The sequence below is a fragment of the Branchiostoma lanceolatum genome, chromosome 15 (assembly GCF_035083965.1).
Source record: "Branchiostoma lanceolatum isolate klBraLanc5 chromosome 15, klBraLanc5.hap2, whole genome shotgun sequence".
Taxonomy (NCBI): Eukaryota; Metazoa; Chordata; class Leptocardii; order Amphioxiformes; family Branchiostomatidae; genus Branchiostoma; species Branchiostoma lanceolatum.
In genome coordinates this window covers 13,726,946-13,745,880 of record NC_089736.1, presented here as the reverse complement: position 1 = coordinate 13,745,880, position 18,935 = coordinate 13,726,946, and the positions used below count along the sequence as shown (strand labels likewise).

At 37.2% G+C, this 18,935-nt stretch overlaps 1 protein-coding gene across 1 annotated transcript; it reads left to right on the top strand.

Moving 5' to 3' along the window:
- The first annotated feature begins 4,721 nt into the window (after positions 1 to 4,721).
- On the top strand, positions 4,722 to 18,800 carry LOC136420272 (uncharacterized). Its single transcript, XM_066407122.1, has 8 exons — positions 4,722 to 5,270; positions 12,422 to 12,616; positions 13,940 to 14,197; positions 15,019 to 15,170; positions 15,480 to 15,575; positions 16,526 to 16,607; positions 18,169 to 18,609; positions 18,787 to 18,800. The coding sequence occupies exons 1-8, from the start codon at positions 5,231 to 5,233 to the stop codon at positions 18,798 to 18,800; spliced, it is 1,278 nt and encodes a 425-aa protein (XP_066263219.1). The 5' UTR covers positions 4,722 to 5,230.
- Positions 18,801 to 18,935: the final 135 nt, after the last annotated feature.

Here is an 18,935-nt window from a genome sequence, read left to right as displayed (position 1 = left end):
AATAATGAGATTTAGCTATTCTATTTCAAAATGCCAAACATAAATATAAAAGGTTCCCGTCATTCACCAGCTTAGCGTTTTTATTCTAGTATAATCTCAGCAATAATTCAAATGAGATCATTTGAAAAATTGATATTTCAATCATAATCGATAATCCTCTCTTTCTCAGTGAAGGATGACACATATTTTCGGGGATTTTTATGATTTGTTTATTCGACTATAGAATAGTACAGCCAGGGCTACCCAAAGGTTAAGTCTATTACAAAGGTTTAGCCCTGGTAACTAAACAATATGCAGACCTTGATACAAGCTTTCACAAAGACGAATTACAACTAAAATGCTTATAAACGCTCACAAACATAGAACTCATTCGTAAAAAAATAATTAATCATGCAAATTAGGTCCTGTTTGGCATAATTATCATCTTAAGTGAATCATCAGATCCATACCAAACATAACATATATATTTTAGTCCTGTTTGTTCAATCGCACAGCTAGTAAGCTAGCTGTTAACCTAGATTAAGGACGCAAGCTGTTGACCTAGATTCTGGACGCGAGATGTGTACTATCACATGCCGTGTACTATGGTGCAGCAGTGCTATACGTTTTCCTTCATGATTATGTAAAATAGGTCATGATCTGCATAATGAACATATCATTATGTTGATCATCACCAAGGTACATATATACCAAATACAAGAATAACCCATACTGCTTGAGTTATCCTCCTCAAAAGTTACAAATAAATATGCCCACTGCAGTTTAAGGCAGCGGCAAGGGGACCCAAACTTACATCACTTACTCCCAGACCCAAGATCAAAAATCATAACCATGGCACCAGAAAAAAATTCGACCACAAACTTTAAGCGGATCAATACACTTTCCTCATCATTATGCAAATTATCTCCTGGTTTTCATAATATGTGTTTGATTATCTTACCCAAGCTATTTACATGCCAAAAATCATGACGATCCGTCAACCCTTTCTGTATTTATTCGCCTCCAAAGATTTTAACATAAACGCCAACTTCTAAACAAGCCGCTAGGGGGCCCAAACTTATACCAACTATTCACTGTTCCACACTCTTCACTGTATTGCTAAAAAATCATAAACCTGACACCTCCAGAAAATTTGACCTCAAACTTTAAAACAGTTGCAGTACCTTAGATATCCGCTGGGAGGCCATTATCGAACTTGACCTTCCTCTCTGACACTCCTACCTACCCACTAAATAGCATGCACATCCGTCAACAGTATCTCGAGTTATGCTGGCGACTTTTCATATACGAAAAATCATGAAGATCATCAACGTTTCCATACGTCACTTTTTTTGCATACGTTCAAACACACAAACATGCAAAGTCCGCTGCAGTACTGTTGGAAAACGCTAGGCAAACGGTTTTAAAAACTGACCATCCCTTGCACAACAACTGCACACCTACATAAAGTCATGAAGATTAATCAAATGTTTCTCGAGTTATGCTATTGACATACATACAGACCCACCCAACACCCAACCGAAAACATAATCTTCTCGGCGAAGATAATAAACAAAATATTGGGGACGGAAAAATTGTTTAAAAAAAACACGGAATAAGCGATTTTAAAAACTTTGAATGTTGACAAATTGCGCAGAATGCCCTCTTTTTTTAGATTTTGCTCCCATATACGATTGTTTTAAGGCTTTAGAAAGAAGTTTTTTCGGGCACACATCGCAATGGCCTGGCTTCCAATGTTAATGAATATCTCTTATTTTATATTCTTTGTCGACCAACAACAAAGCTTATTACTTATTCTAAGTAAAGTTAATATCGACAAATCTGTGAAAAATTGCATTTTTTAAATACATTTTTCGCACTCAATTACCAATAATTCAAAATCAATGGCATTTTTCAAAAATCCCAAAAACGCAAACCTCGGGAAAACCGTTACGGTCATTTTCAGCCGTCAATTAAGTAAGGTGGATGTTTCTTGAAGCCAACCATTTACGATGTTTGAACGCATGTCATGCCACATGGATAGGGGGAGGGGGTAATTGACAATGGCGTAAACAATCCTTCGAATATTCAAGGTCAGCAAAAATGACGCCAATAGCTTCGTTACATGTTAGATGTCCACACCAAAGTACTAGCATACATATACTCTCCGGAAAACAGGTAATATTTGTGAAAACAGTCGATTTTCTTCTGATGCGGGGAAAGGGACACGACCGCGCGGGTTTACAGTAAAACATGCAATGACCGCAGGTGACCCCGAGTCGAACGCGCGTTCGGACCGAATTACGCCATTTCAAACATCATGAAACAGCGTTCGAATTCGGCTGGATATGGGAGTTTCTGAGCATGAATCTTACCACTGTGACTTGTTAATTAAGAACTCAATTGAAATATAAAGAAATATCACTCTAAGACAATAATGTCAAATTTTGAACTTATAGATATTTAGTTGTTCACGTTAGAATTCATAGAAAGGATAGTAGGGTGGTAGACTTTGATCTTAATCATTTACAAGTATCCTTTTCTTTTCTTTTCAGAGACCAAGACAGAGTATGTGAATGCATAACAAATGGTTAATGAAGTAAGTACACAGACATTCACTGGCATTTGAATTTACGAAGCGGCCTATGAGAAGATTGTTTGCAGGTTATACACTTTAAAACTCAAAAACCGAACCTATTTTCGCGACTAAAATGACCCCAAATACCCCAAAATGTTTTGTTCAGTGAAAATCTCCCTTTTCACTTTTTTCGCTGATTGTTATCCATACATTGCTTGATCAATGTAAGAGGAATGATTTGGCATCTTTAGATATGAATAATCCCCGTTCATTATTATAATTTATGCAAAAATATCAGAAGGACCAGGTATTGAACTATTCCTATCTAGACCGGGGGGGGGGGTGGGGTTGAGGCCCACGCCAAATTTCCAGTTGCATAACTAATGAACGACAGGCATATTTTCCAAAATGTGATAATTTCCGTTCAAACAATGACGTTTCGAGGCTTATATATATATATATATATATATATATTTATATATATATGTATATATGATGTGAGAGATGTGAGATCATCTACCAGATGGTTGCAAGTAGATTGACTTATCTACCTTGCACAGACTTGTCAGGGACTTGTGATCTCTGACCTCACCACTTGTTCATCCCTTACCTACCGAAATAACCTCCTCTAGTTGACAAGTTTTGTACAGACTTATAGAGGAATATCATTAACTATTGTTGGAGTTATCAGTTCTGTTATTCTCATGATATATACGCGTCGTTACAAATATTCTGTCTTTATCATGTCTGATCTGATCTGATCTGATGAGGAACCATTAAATGCCCGGCCGCCGTACTGTAATGGTGTCACGACTATCCTACACTTGTGTTGTATTCTCCGTGAGTAGACAAGAAATGGAGTTCTCTTCGGAACTTGTGGAGAAGAGAAATGTAGTGCTAGGTGGCCTCCATCCAATGCCCACATTTGCATTCTGGGCTACTTATTCTATGATGTTAAAAGAAGTAGGAGTTAAGCTGACTAATTATAATGTCAAGTCAGAATCTAGTACGATGAATCACGGAGTATCCCTTGTCATAGCTAACGTAACATTAACAAAAAACTTACAGTTTTCGACGATTGATTCAAAGGAAAAACACCTTGAGCTAAAAAAAATGATCTTGGTCCTATTTGGTTCTTAAAGGAAAGAGGAAGTTTTTCTAGTTAGGCCACAGCAAGTAATTTTTATGGATGACATCATGGCGCTCATTAATTTTCGCCTAATTTCGAAATAAAAAACAAGAAATTTCATTGGCCTCCGACGGTGGTCAACATGCCAAAAATGGGCAAATATGTCATAAACGTTGACAGTCTAAGGGGTTTCATTGCATATGAATACGCAGTGTAGTTCCTGCCCATGATGGTATGACAAGCTGTTTTCTGTGTTTTATCTAGTTAATTGAGCCGTATACACATCTTCAAGAACAGTTTAATGTTGTCAGTCTAAGGTGTTTCGTTGCATATGAATACCCAGTGTGGTAACTACCCATGATGGTACAACAAGCTCTTTTCTGCATTTGTTGTAGTTAATTTATTGAGGTGTATACACAAGGACATGTTTACCGTTGAATCAAGGAGGTTTTATATTATATATGAAACCTCATTGGTTGAATACAGGAATAAAAGACCTGTTGCTCATGATGTCATATTTCTTCACCTCAATTCTTCTTTAACAAGATTTATGATCTCAAAATTTGAAAATATAGGAATCTTGTTTTTTTTTTGCCCGCCTTGTTTTTTTTTCGCCCTATCTCATTAATTTTGTAGTCTGCGGAGGATGTCATCCATAAAATTTACTTGCTGTGGCCTTACCACAAAAGGCAAATGAGATGAAAACACGGATAATTAGAGGAACACATTCAAGAAGGGTATCAATTTAAAATTTAAACCTAAATATTTTTACATCATTTCTTTATCGGATTTTGTATCAGATATTGATATAAAGCACAGAAATCTCCCATATATTACAGGATCAAACTATATACGAGGTTCCTTTTTGCCTAAGGACAAGGTTTTCTCAAAAAAGAATAACCTGCTGTTTCAGAAGTGCTTTGTCGTTCCGTCAGTCGGCAGCATCTTACGAACTTCTTCTAGGACACGAGGCGTGTGTCCCTTTTGTTTTCACTCAAGTCAGTAAATTGATTTGGTGTGTAAATTTAAAAAAAAAGCCTGCTTTCATATACTGTCTGCCAGACATCTTGAGTTGTTTTGACAAAGCCCTTTCGCAGGCAAGTTCTTTTTCTTCTTGCTCGTCCCCTGCTGTTCAACAGTCGACGGGCATACTCCAAGCTTGCAAGAAGCTCCTTATTAGGTAGCTCACAGAAGATATTCCGGGTTTTAACCTGTCATCCTCTTCATGAATTCCAATCAAGACGTCACTAAAGGTAAGTTGGAATCAACTTCGTTTATCCCACTACAGGCAATACTAATTGTTATATAAGAAGTGACGATTTGAGGATGCATATACTTACATTGGTAGTAAATAAAGTTTTCTAACTAAGGCTCTTCAATTAAACACAGAAACTGAAAACCAGGCCGAATCAACTTCTACTGGCAGGGAAGATATCAACATCTCCCGACAGAATGATACTGAAAAAAATGATTGTGAACGAATAAAGGAAACAGAAGCTACCAGTACTTATACTGTTACCATAGACCACGTCATCCCCAATACGATGTACGCGCGTGGTTCCTCCCAACAAGCTGAAGTCGGAGGTACGTATTTTATTTTCTTTCCCTATACCCCAAGTACTGTTTTAGGGAAACATATTTTTAAGCCTTGCTTTTTTGTGCCTATTCTTTTCTTGGCAGCATTCTGTTTCCATTGAATTGATTTTGGGCCCGGAATATATTGCGTTTCACAATGGTATGGTTTTGTACATTTTTGGCTCGCACTTTATCATATTATAATGTAATCTGAGTTTGGGTGTCATAAGTATAATCACAAAGGCCTTGTGGCAATACACCACTCAAGCATGTTTTTTATTATTATTTGTAAAATTACAGCCAAGAAAATCAATTTTGTTCTCCAGCATTATTATTAGAAAAGTGAAATAACCGGCATCGTGCTAGTTTTTCTATCCAAAAAGAAGTGATGACGGGTTAAAGAGACCGGTTTGCATTGAGGCTTTTTATTTCTATTCGGGGTCAAATGAGGACAAATCCATATTTGCACTGAGTCATTTTTCAACAGTCATTTTTTAAATTTTTTGGGAGTGCACAAAGATTATACTATTTGCTCATTTCTAGTAGTACTGACAAAAAACGAGAGCAGGTCTTGTTCGTCATTTAAAAGGAAATGTTCATTATTTAACCCTTACTTAAACGAGTGTCTTGTCACTGTTTGAAATAATGTTATGGTACCTGGTGTGTGATTTAGCAAGAAAAGGTCCACAACTAGCATATCATAAAGCCACATTAAAACACAAATTCAATTATAGGTGCTTTCTCAAACTCAAACTACAAACAATGTTGTTGAATGGACAATCAAAAACTTTTGAAAATATTATTTTTCATGTTGTCTGAAAAACGTTCTTCTATGTACATTGGGTCTAAACCATTTATGAAATGCTTGTAATTCAAAAAGAAATACGAAGTTTGCATTTCGATATACGATGCTTGTAATTTACAAAGAAATACGGAGTTTTTACGACCGCATACGACTTTTAAGAACTCCGGAAGGATATGTTTATGACACGAATAATACCGTTCGTAATACGAACACGCGCTGCGGCGACGAGAGAAGACGGTGTGACGCGCAAATATGACACAATCAAAGAAACAAAAACTAACTATTAAAGACATGTTGCTCTTTTGAAAGAAATCACCTGCTGTTTTAAAAGTTCTTTTTACCTCCATAAGTAGGCAGCATCTTACGTATTTCATTGAGGACATGAGGCACGTGTCCATTTGGTTTTAAATCTACAATGCCTCATATGTAGGTTCAATATATTAAGTGTAAACAAACTAAAAAAACGCACTTTCTCCCAACACAGTGGTTAGCCGTTTTTATAATCGCAAAGGCCTTGTGGCAATACATCACTTAAGCATGTTTTTTTTTTCACGATGGTCTAAACAGTAGCTGTTTCTTCTCAGAGCCAATTGTTTAGTACTCCACCCACCCGCTGGGCCACAGAGCCCACGCGGCAGTGGATGGAAATTATTTAAAAAGTTCACCAGTTTAATGATCGATTCGATGCTTACAATGTAAAATGAAAATAAGCAGTTGCAACAAACATTCATGGGCTTTAAGAATGTGTAGAAAGTGGGAAATATCAAATGAGAATTCCCCGCGTTCCAGCACGCTAAAAGCGTCACCTTCTGTCAATAAACTTTGACCTTTAACACAGCTAACTTTCTTAGATATATATATCTCAAACATCGATTGAAGCCTATATTAATTCGATATCGGTCCTTGAATTCGATCAGAATGGAATATTTTTGATGTCTTTGCAATTTTAACTCATCTTGACAATTTTGCAGTACGTTTTCTCCCATAGTTCCAAATAGCCGAATCCAGACGACATGCAAATGAGCCAACATGGCGGCGATATGTTGTTCTTTTGATCGGTGGTGTTTTTGTCAAAAGTTAGCTGTAAATTTTGAAGATATGGACCAAGATATACGTTTTACCTTTATGTTATAGTTTCCACGCGGTACTAAGAACATGTTGTCGAGTTATAATGAGTTCTGTCGGCCTGGATCACAGAGCCTTATTATCGCCCCATTGTCTTCGATCACGCTTTCATGCAAATCGCCCTTTTGTTACCTGCGCTTTGGGCGCGATTTTCAAGTTGTGAACTCGTCCAGCGTGTGTACTCAGTATTCTTGTCCCGCGAGTTACAGCTTAATTTTTATCGCTCAGTGATTTGGTTGGGTAACGATTGTGGAGGTTAGATTATATTATATACGTGCTGAGCTTGTGTGTTTATCCTACAATACATTTTTCATTTCGCCTTCGTTGTTCTCCTACAATACCTTGTATTATTGTGAGACAGTTAACCAGAACACAAATTGTTAGTACAGTCAAACTTCGGTTAACGACCGGGCCTACAAGACACCTCTTGGCTCATGATAACCGTTTTCTTTCGATCCCGATTTTCCCCCCGTTGCGAATTGGCACAAGAATGTTAGCGTTTTGTCGGAGCAAGGAGCCGTCACAGGTTGCCTTTCGCGACCGTGACGAACTTGATTTGCGACAGTTCTAAACGACCCAAATGTTGCCGATGACGAGGCTGTGGGGATGTTCATCTTTTTATTGATAACTGGTGGGAAATCGTGGAAAAGTCGGTCTTTTTGGTTTGGGTTTCGGACGGCCGGGCAGAATACCGAGCATTCAAGATGGCGCCCACGACGCCATATTTAGTTATTGGGACAGTCTACTGTAATGCGGGTGGAAATCTTAAGAGCTGTGTGTTTGAACTCTACATTTTAACAATATATCTTGTCAATTCATTCCTCACAGAATGATGCTTTGATAAATGGAACATATTACATCAAATAATGTATGGTGTGGTAACATATATGTCCTGAAAGAAAAGGTGTCTGTGTTTCTTGTTCACCCATGCTGCGACGAAATGACGTTTTTCATGTCAACAACTTCAGGCGTCGGCAATTTGTCACAAAGAACTTTTTTCCGAAACGTACAAACGCCAGCTCGTCATTATCTCTACTTGAAAGAAAGGTCGATCGACAAATTGGGCACCGATAGAAAAATCCGTCCAAACTGTCTCTGTATATTAGCATTTGATTTTTACTGTGTGTCTTGATTTTACCCATGCTCCGGAAGAACAAAAGAAATGGCTAGCGACTATTTTTGAACGGGAATGTTTTCAAACGGCGGTTAAATATTTCAGTACAAACACGACTGAGAGCATATTTTCCAGTACACAGGTTATTCTTGGAAGGTACTGGATAAGTTTAACAGAAATATACAAGTATGTTACTTACAGACAAATGAGCTTTACACGCGGCTTGGGTTCCATCCAGAGCATTTACATTTTGTATCACACAAATTTTTCGAGTTTATATTTCTGATTTTTAGTTAAACGTTATGTTTAGTTCTGGTCATGTATTCCCTGATTTGTGCTCTTTTTGTAATGGAGCCGAGAAATTGGTTCCATGTGCACTTGGCTTGAGTAGAGAGTCTAGAGACTGTCACTATGGAAGCAAGTAAGTGGTCTTTGTTGTTTCTGAATTTTTGAACGGAAACAATTAAAAATTGTGGGATTTTGAATGGTATCTCCTGCCTTGAATATTTTCCGTCTCTGTGTAAAAGATATTCGGCAAGTCTTAAGAAATATTCAGCCTTTCTGACCGTTTTCTATGAAGAGTTTGTCGACCCCAAACGACTAGGTACAGTTGTTTACAAAAAGGCAAACTTCCGCTTGGGATATCTTCATTCGTAGGATGGGCAACCAGTTTCTTGGAAAGAAACACATACGCCTCAGTTTGGTTCGTTATGGAGTCAAATATTTTGAAATTATTAATACATTTATTGAAAAATTCTGTAACAGCAAATACCTGGGCATGTTTACTATCTTATGAAGAAAACAATCATGCTCACAGCAAAACGCGTATTACAGTAGTCTGTTCCCACCGGCGCCATCTTTAATCATCATTTTGCCGCCTGGCCGTCAAAACCACAAACCTTTCGATTTTGTCAGCTTTGTATCACTTGTATATGGGCATTTTGACCACTCTCTCTCAACAACAGTATTCTGGAAATAATCATGCCCACACTTGGTATTGTTAAAATGTGCTATGTACGGACAATTGAGACTGACTACAGGTACGCATATGAATAGGACGGTTCGCGGCAAAAAGCCACAGGGGGGAGATAGAAAGGTAAACATTACTGCGGTCCGCCTGTAAAAGCGTCAACCAATCACGGACAGTTGCCGGTGGTGATAAGCGTGATTGACATGTTATAATCATCAATATTCATGCCCCACGAGTGGGAATTTTTGGACTGGTTTTTGACCATCGTGTTTATTTGTAAAATTACTTTGTTTGTTTTCGTACATTGATTCCCTCGTTCCATTCAATTCTTTCAACTTTACAAAACAAAATTTCGTTTGTATTAAATCTTCGTTACGTATTAGGTCTTTTTTTTAGTATTTTCTTTGGATTTTTTCGGCAATTTTCATATTGATTTAATTGATACCTTATCTTACCCGTACAAGTTACAGACTGATGAATCTGTATACATGGTTTACCATCACAATATTTTTAGATGTACTTCCCCGTGATATTTTATCCTTATGACCTGGAATCTGTTTATGTATCTGTATAACCAGTATAACAGTCATTCTGCGGAACACACCAGCTTTGCAGCTTTGTGCTTTATCACTGAACGGCTAGTTCTTTTATACCTACATGAGTGTTGCAATATCAATTCTAAATGATTAGATTTAGAATTAGTATACTTTCTGTATTATTCTCTTTGTACTTAAATATTGTTTATGTGCTGTCACTTGGAGGTAGGTAGACCACACATATCTTAACGAAGATTCGTCTATTTTTATTCTTATATGCCAGTTGTTGATACAAACAGAAACGTTTATGTCATTTGGGAGACACGATAAGGGATCCCAACGCTGTTTGAATAATTTCATCGCTTTTTGATTGTGTCTCCAGACCTTGTGGTGAGAGTCTTTTTCTGTTTGTTTTCGCATTGTATCCCTTCATCTCATTTTCTAAGCTTATATAAGATGATTTTTTTCATCCCATGTTGTTCCTGTTCAAGGATATGTTATTTGGTTTTTGTTTCTGCAGTTTTTTTACAAATCTAAATGTGACGAATGAGCCCCCCCCCCCCCTCGTCCCAGATATCCCCAAAAAGCCCAGTCTGGATAGGGTTAAAACGTTGATATGTCTAATATTTAATCCTCAGCTAGCAATCATTTGTCTTTAAATAACTGGTACTGGTAAAACGATACACTGAAATAAAAAGTCCTCATATTGTTGTTTTGATGATTTTATCTCAAGCGATTGCATAGCAATTTTACATTGTACACCTAGTCGTTTGAAGTTTTTGATGAAAGTGCCTTCATTTTTATTCTGACCTTCAAACCAGCTGCATAAAGAAAAAGGCCTGCCTTTTGAGAGTTTAAAAAAACGCAGAGAACATTTTGCGTAAACGGCCGAGTTTTATTTCTTTTTTTAACATCTGGCAAGGTCTCAACTTTTCGTGGCAAAGAAGGTATGGTTATGGTAGGTTCGAACCCGTGGTAGCTTACTTTATTTCCTTTTACAGATTTCTTTACAATTGTTATAATTGAAATACATATAAATGGTTTATTCAGGAATTGACACATACAGAAATTGAAACAGCGTTGCAGCCGATGTTACCTTCTTTCAAGTAAACCGACTGAAGTACACAGTCTTAAAATTAAAAGTTCAAAAGAGCACACTCAAACAATCGGAAAATATATACAAAAGACAAAATGTACAACCAACAGTAGCATGCATATATAACAGATTACACCTTACAAATTTGGTGTTCAGTAGTTGGGTTAAGTATGGAATAGCACGACGTTTGAATTTGTCTTGTCTTGTGAAAGGAATGGTAAGCTGTAATATCCCCTTTAAGCCCTTTTTGTGGACTGTTTCATGAGTTGGAGGTATCCAGGGTCGAAAAGTTTTTGAATTCAATAGGGATTAAGCGAATTTGAGACATAAGGTCTTCATCCTTTGTTTCTAAATAATAAGTCTGGTTAAACAATGCACTGGTATGAAAAGTCCTCATAATTATTGTTTTGCTGAATTAATCTTAAGCAATTGCATTGCAATCTTACATTATGGATTTAGTCATTTGAGGTGTTTCGGGATGAAGGTGCCGCTCTTTAAAAAATAATCATTAGACAGGGATTGTACGACCTTGCGTGGGAGCTGATAAGTTACGGATGCCTGTAGTTTTTGTAGCGCACCGACTAATAATTCCCTTTTATTCCGACCTTCAATCCAGCTGCAAAAAGAAAAATGCCTGCCGTTTGAGAGTATTTAAAAACGCAAAGAGCACTTTGCAAAATCGGGCGAGTTTTATTCTATTCCATGAACATCTAGCCAGGTCTCAATTTTTCGTGGCAAGGAAGATAGGGTTACCGAAGTATTCTTTTTTAAAACTAGATTCGAACCCGTTTTAGCTCGCTTTTTTACCTTTTTACATATTTACTCACAATTTTCATAATTGAAATTGTGTATGATTTAAAATAACTCAAAAAAAGTTTGTTTATGACCTCCAAAATGAATGATACGTTTGAGTATGGTTTCTACCCGTAAGTGATATGGTTTTGTCTGTTTCACAATGCAGGCGACCGTTAACGGGACGGACAAGTCCTGCGATAACGGGAAAAGACTGTATGACGTGCAAATATGAAGCTCTTAGAAAAACTCACAGGCTAACAAATATGTCTTCTTGACAGTTCATGCTTGTTTATTTATTCATTAATCTACAATGCCTAAGGGTCAAAATGTCATGTTTAGAAAAACACAGTGGTTGACCTTTTTCATAGTGTTGTTCTTTTAAGAAGGTCCATAAGTTTTAGTATTGATTCGCGTGCTTTAAGAACATTCGTACGAATTTTATACAATTCGTGTAAATGCTTAATCACCCCGGGATCAAAGGTTTCCATTCGGCGCGATTTTAACTTGTTCTATCGAGATTCCAAACATCTTTGTGAATCCGCAAATGCACACACAATCATCATAATCGTCTTTACTACTATCATCTACTACTCATCAATATTATTGTTATTGTAGCTAATTTTCGTATCATTGTTTAAAACCAAGTGTTTTGCTCGTGAGCGAACTCTTAAGTAAAATTGTGGATAGTGTCTTCTAACTCTGGCTGTTTGATGAAACAGGTATGAATGCCGAGGCAGAGTCAAAATCTGTCGAGACAGGAGACATCACCACCCCCGAACGGGCTAGTTCTCAACAAAATGACGATGAGGAGGCAGTCGGTCCAGAAGCCATCAGTACTTATACCGTAACCATAGCCCGCGGCTTTATCAACACCATGTACGCCTGTAGTTCCCCCGGACAAACTGAAGATGAAGGTACTCTCTGATTTTCAATCACAATACAAACTAGGTGATCTATGCTGAAACTCAGAACATTATTTACATAAGCAATATGAAAAATTTAAAAAAAATCATTTCAAAAGGCAAACATTATTTGGTAAGGTAAGGTAATGTAATATGTTTTTCGCGTAACCATAGTTTAAATATGATCCATGACGTGAAAGTATGATTTGACAACAAATTTTACAAGTTTATTCAAAATACACCTGTTGATTGAAAAAAACATACCGTGTCAAATGTCTTCGTCAGGTCAAGGAAGACGACACCAGTCGCAAGTATCTTATCCATGTTACTCAAAACGTGATTAAATGGATGACATCCCAAGGGGACCACAAATCTGGTACGAGTGTGTTATTTTAGAAACTTGCAAAAAAGGTCGCCTTTAGTATGGAATCTGCGTGGTTAGGAAGGATGGACGAAGCTAAACACATATGGCACACAAAATTATCTTTCTTTTTCAAAATTTCTGAAACATAGATGTTAATGTAGAGCGTTTCGGTATAATTATTAATTGACAATGGTTTAATATGTTACCTTTCTTAACGTAACTGTAAACTCAGCGTACTAAAATATTTCCATTACTGATGAAATCATAGAGATAGGACTATGTTGATTACTTATCAAAGTTCAGTGACCTCCGACAGGAGTATTGTGGTTGGTCATGTCCGTGCGTTTGCAGCTATAAGTCACGATACGTTTACTGCTTTTTATGTCTATTCCTCACTTATACCCAGTAACTTGAAGGTGAAGCGTACACAGGAAGTAACATAACTACTTTTGATATGTAATTACTAACGATCACGTGGTTGTGGTTAATGAGGTAGACACATTGGTAAACATGTAATAAAAATATAAGTAGTCTGCTGTCTGTCAGCAACCATGTTCTCCTGCTTTCGGACAAGATAATGCTCTGCGTGGCCAACCGCATCCACATTTCCCAAAATATAACGCTTTCCTTGCAAATACATACATCGCATCCCAAAAAGTCCATTCGATCGATACAAACGTCATAACAGGAGGCAAAACTTTTTTACTTTGTCCGTTCTGAAAGGGTTTCGGAGCAATAAAGCTCACCAGGGGTCGGTACGCATTATTATCAGCCAAGTGCCAGCGGCGAATTATGTCCGTTGATGAGCGCTGTTTTTGACGGATGCGTTCGGAATAGAAAAGGGGGGGGGGCATGATGTATCACTTTCTGCGTAAACGGTCAATCCTTTGTTGCCTCCCTGTGGTAAAAGATGTGGTAAAAGATGTATACTATATAGTATTGGAGTTCTACTTTTCATCTCAATTACCCAGAACCCCCAACAATTCCTAACGAAGACGATGAAGATGAGATCGAACGCATTGATGCTGATGATCCTAACAGTCACGTGTACCAGTCAGTCGACGAAGATGACATCGAGAACCGACGACAGGCTCGTTTGGACGGAGGAAATGGTCCACAACCAAATGAAAAGGAGGAAGACACCACACTGCCCATTAAAGCACGAAAGAACGCCTCTGGTTTGCGTAACAACCCGATGTACGCATCTGGAGGGCAAGTGAGAGACAACGGTACGTTTTGCACTCCCTCACAAAGACTAAACAAGAAACCAAAACGTCATACCTTCCTGAATTTTTTTTTCAAAATTGTTGCCTTAATCATTATTGTAAGTATCGCGCTGATTCTATGTAATTATTGACTGGCTCCCATCAAACAATGGGTATGCATATATAAAAAAATTGCAAGGTATTCGCATGTTATAAGTGAGGGAACACAAACAGAACATGAAAAAACAGACATGGAAAATCTCTAACATGCATACTTAATTTTACCTCCTTTAATATATTGACCATTTTACACAGAACATGCACCTATCTCAATCACATTCATAACTTCTCGGCATTTACACCAGTAACTTCCAATAAGCCAGCTAGTTTTTGACCCGGGTGAAATCATTCTTCCCATCCTGACAGTTTCCTATTGCAACTTTTTTCTCCTCGTGTCTTATCACGTTAATGAAACATTCAAAATAATACGGACACTCACCAACACAAGTGAATACAGCCAAGCCACAAAATGACATTTGTGAAAGAATATAATCAAGACACTCATTACTTGAAAGTTTATGACATCCATAGAAGTGATTTTGAATCAAAGTTGAACTGTAAATTGCTGGTTCAAAAATAGGACTTTCACAAACTTTCGGCTGGTCTTTCTTTGCCCAGAAATGAGCAATGGACTGATTCTGTGACGCCATATTATGCTGATAGAACACGTGACTCGGTGAGCAGTGGATCGAAATCGTACATATGGCAATTGTTGTGATATATTAGTTGTAGTGACTCCATTGTCTACTTTTTTCATGCCAGTAATCGTGTTGAATTTTCCATAGATTCATTCAAGACTTGTTGCATGGAGATTTCCCGTTCCTGTTTACTCCGAGGTGTCATCATCACTGTTGTAGTCACAGCACTGATTGGCTCTACTTTTCTAACCGTCCTGCATCTGACTTCAAAATTCGAGAAGGAAACAGAAACCCATTTGGTTAGTCCCATATCTTGGATATGATTTTGACAGCTTTAGTACTTCAGTTTTAATTCATTTTACATAATAAGTATATAAAGTAACATTGAATCTGAAACATATCTATACATTATTTACATCTATTATTATCGTCATTGACTTTTGTATATATTTGCAGGGGAGATAACTAAAATATGTAAGAAATCATTTGTATTGTTAATGGAGAAGTCTCATAAATAAATAAAGGAAAATTTGGTGACGGCCAAAGTTAGGATTTTTTGAATATCTCAACTATCACTAAGTATTTAAGGGTTTGTTTTGTGATTGCAGGGGTTGACCACGAGAATCTATCAATCTGAGGTTCATGCATGGAACACCAGTTATGTGACGACATTTCCCCAGGCAAATGTCACAGCTGCACTGCAGGTAACAACATAACTGTCAGAGATGACAGCAACAATCACTGATATGACATCAACAGACGTCAGTAATAAATCGACATCCTGCAGCGTTAGTCCTGCACTAAATTTCTTTCAGCAACGCTCAAAAAGATGTATTCTCTTTACGCAATCCGTTTTTTTGAATTGTAAACACTTCTTTATACTATTAATCTAACACAGCTTTTGATCATCATTTGGGTAGTCCTTGTCAGGGAGGTAAGCGTTTTTCCACAACGATTCTACTGGATCGCCATATGTAAGTCCTTCTGTTGCCCATTTTGGTATTATTAGACCGTGTTGGTTTGAATATATGGACGACGTCCTTTCGAAGCTCCAGAACCGAGGTGAGCAAAAAGGTTTGGTAAAAAAAAATTGACTTGATTATAATTGTGTGATCTTTGACCATTTTTCGGTTGAAGGTAATTAAAAGAAGATGACTAGTCACTCAACATTTTGGGACGATATCAACACGATAATCTCTACTCCCAAAGAAAAATCATGAATCTATGAACACGTGTTTATAATTTTTTTTAGCAATATGCTGGTCCCAAATACAATTCATGTAAGATACGTTCACGGGAGACTTAAGAATCTGCGCCTATGGCTCGTTAGCATGAGGCTAGACATAAATAACACACAACGTCTTGCATATTCGTCAGTAATACATCATTCATACACCACCACCCCCCCTTCACGCCAGCTCTAGAACGTCACAATACAGACTGATGACCTGCTGGAGCCAATGTGTGGAAATGGATTTATGATTTACATCGTTCCAAATTAGGGTGGTGCTGCTTAAAAGTATCCTGCACTGAACACAACGAAGGTTCAAGTTACACTAATTTAAAATATTCGAATTCTCTTTAAAAGGATGCTTTCTATTCCATCCGTGGGTATAATACATATGAGACTGACCACGTGTTTTTAACTCTTCAGTCGTCTTCACCTGTGACCTATGTGACAGGACAGAAAACGACAAAGAACCCAAAGACGGAAGATACATTAAGGATCAAGGAAGGTAAGGCATAATGGCAGACAATTCCTTTATCTTGAATTGTCTATAGAAATATCGATAGAAATATTTTCATTAATAGCTACACATGGCAGCCATACCTTAAAAATGTTCTATCAAAAAGGTTGATATGAATAAACGAAAATGCGTCCATGATGTTACATCCATACCGCATATACTAATGAATAAAAGATTGTGTACATGTACAGGTCATTTGCATAGTCCATTATGAAATATAAATAGGAAATTCCGCCAAAGGAACGTTTTGTTACTTTTGGAAGCTGACAATACGATGCAATCTCTCTGTTAGAACGTACATGTTGTCTAAAAAAGTACAATGAAATAACATAAAACGTTTATAATGCCTCTACAATACCATCAATGTAGTTACTATATTGACAGCAATAATGCACCCCACATTCGACCACAAACATGCCCCATTTTGGTGTACTATCTCACTGGTAGCTATCTTATGTGAACGTTCGACTTTTTGTCAACGCCGTTAAAAACATCACCTAATTTGAAAGTCTAAGCCTCTAGTGTTGCAACAAAGAAAGAAAAAAAACTTTAATAGATATAGCGTAATATGTAAACAACTTTAGCAAATTTCAACAATAAAACAGATACTGGTTATATCAATAAGATCCTTATTTGCGTAATTAATGTGTATTGTGCTTTACTTCTTAAGCGGCAAATTGTGGGAATCACACACCTTTGGAAAGTTTTTGAAATGTACAGTGTTTTTTTAATACTTTGCAATAAAATGTTCTTATTGGATTCTGCCGAAAGAAAGAAATTTAACACAAAACATTGGTTATGTTCGGTACTGATTTCAGAAAAGATTATGCTAACAGCCGTATTTGCATATTCAATGATAGCCTTATTTGAAAAATCTATGAGTCAACTTGGAGATTAAACTATAAATCCAAAAATCTTAGACATATTTCTACGAATGCTTGTTTCGATTGAATCCATTCCAAGTCATGGCAAGGGCTGTTATAGTCATAATTTAGAAATATTTTCAATTTATTGTAATAATTTGTGTATGATATTTAATATTTTTGAAATATTTTAATGTGATTTCAACTTCATAAATATTTGAAACATATTTATAAATAGGTCAAAAGGCTGGGAAGAAAGTAATTCACATGTCATTGCAAAGTATAGGGAAGAAAACTTTCCACAAAGAACCAAGCAGTTCTGCAGTAAAATCTTAAGATATACAAAAGCAGACAAGGGCCGTATCATCACCTAATTTTTATGGAGGCAGTCATTGTTATCTACCATTTTTGTAAATATTTCTAAAAGTGAACAAATCACATGGATGTTAAGAATTTTTTTCAAAATTAAGAGATTTTTGTGCAGTTACTTTCAAAATATTTCTTTATTTTCTTATTGAATTGAGACAAATTCATATTTCTTTATTCCATCTTCTGGAAAAAATTAAAACTATTGTTGGTCTGATATTCTTATATTAGAATTTTTCAAAATCATTACAAGTATTATTATAATACCCTCTTGGAAAGGACTCTAAATGTTTCTTTCGATTTTGCGTCCCTTTCTCCAGTGGTGACACAGGATTCGTCGTGGGTTGTGAACTCCACGGGCACTCCGTATGTTAACGACGGAGTGACATATGACGCCGGAAAAGCCTTAGATGGTGACATTGAGACCTACTGGAACCCAATTCGTACGGCTCAGTTCTACAACAACTGGCTCATCGTCCTGGACCTCGCAGCGCCGACAACTCTAACCAGCATCGCAGTCATCCACTGGGGACACACCAATCATGACATTGCGAAATTCAAATTGCAAAAGTCGGAGGCTGTGTGTCCGTACAACTGGGAGGACGTCGTGTACATCACCGACGTGCAGGGAGGGACGGACCAGCACCAGCAGTTCGGCGGTTTTCAGGAAACTGCGCGGTACTGGAGGTTCGTGGTCACTCGGACCCACACCGGCTGGCAGCCATGGCTCAATGAACTATATTTGTACCCAAAAACTAAACGTAAGAGAAATATTATTGTAGTTTTGTTGCTAACACAAATGTAAATACAACGAAGGTGTACAGTGATTAGCCACATGTAATGAACGCAACATATTTCAAATAATCGTATCGTCAATTAAGCTAAAAGGTACCAACATTGCGTCTGAATTTCTAATTTGTCCCTCATATACATTGTAGATGCTTATATGTAAGGGGGAAATATATCATTTCTTTATCTGACCCTGTTGTCGAATGTGTAAGTACTTAAATTCATTCAAGAACAGCACATCAGATTACACGTCCTTGATAATAATGGCACAGCAATTACAGACCATATTACAAGTTTG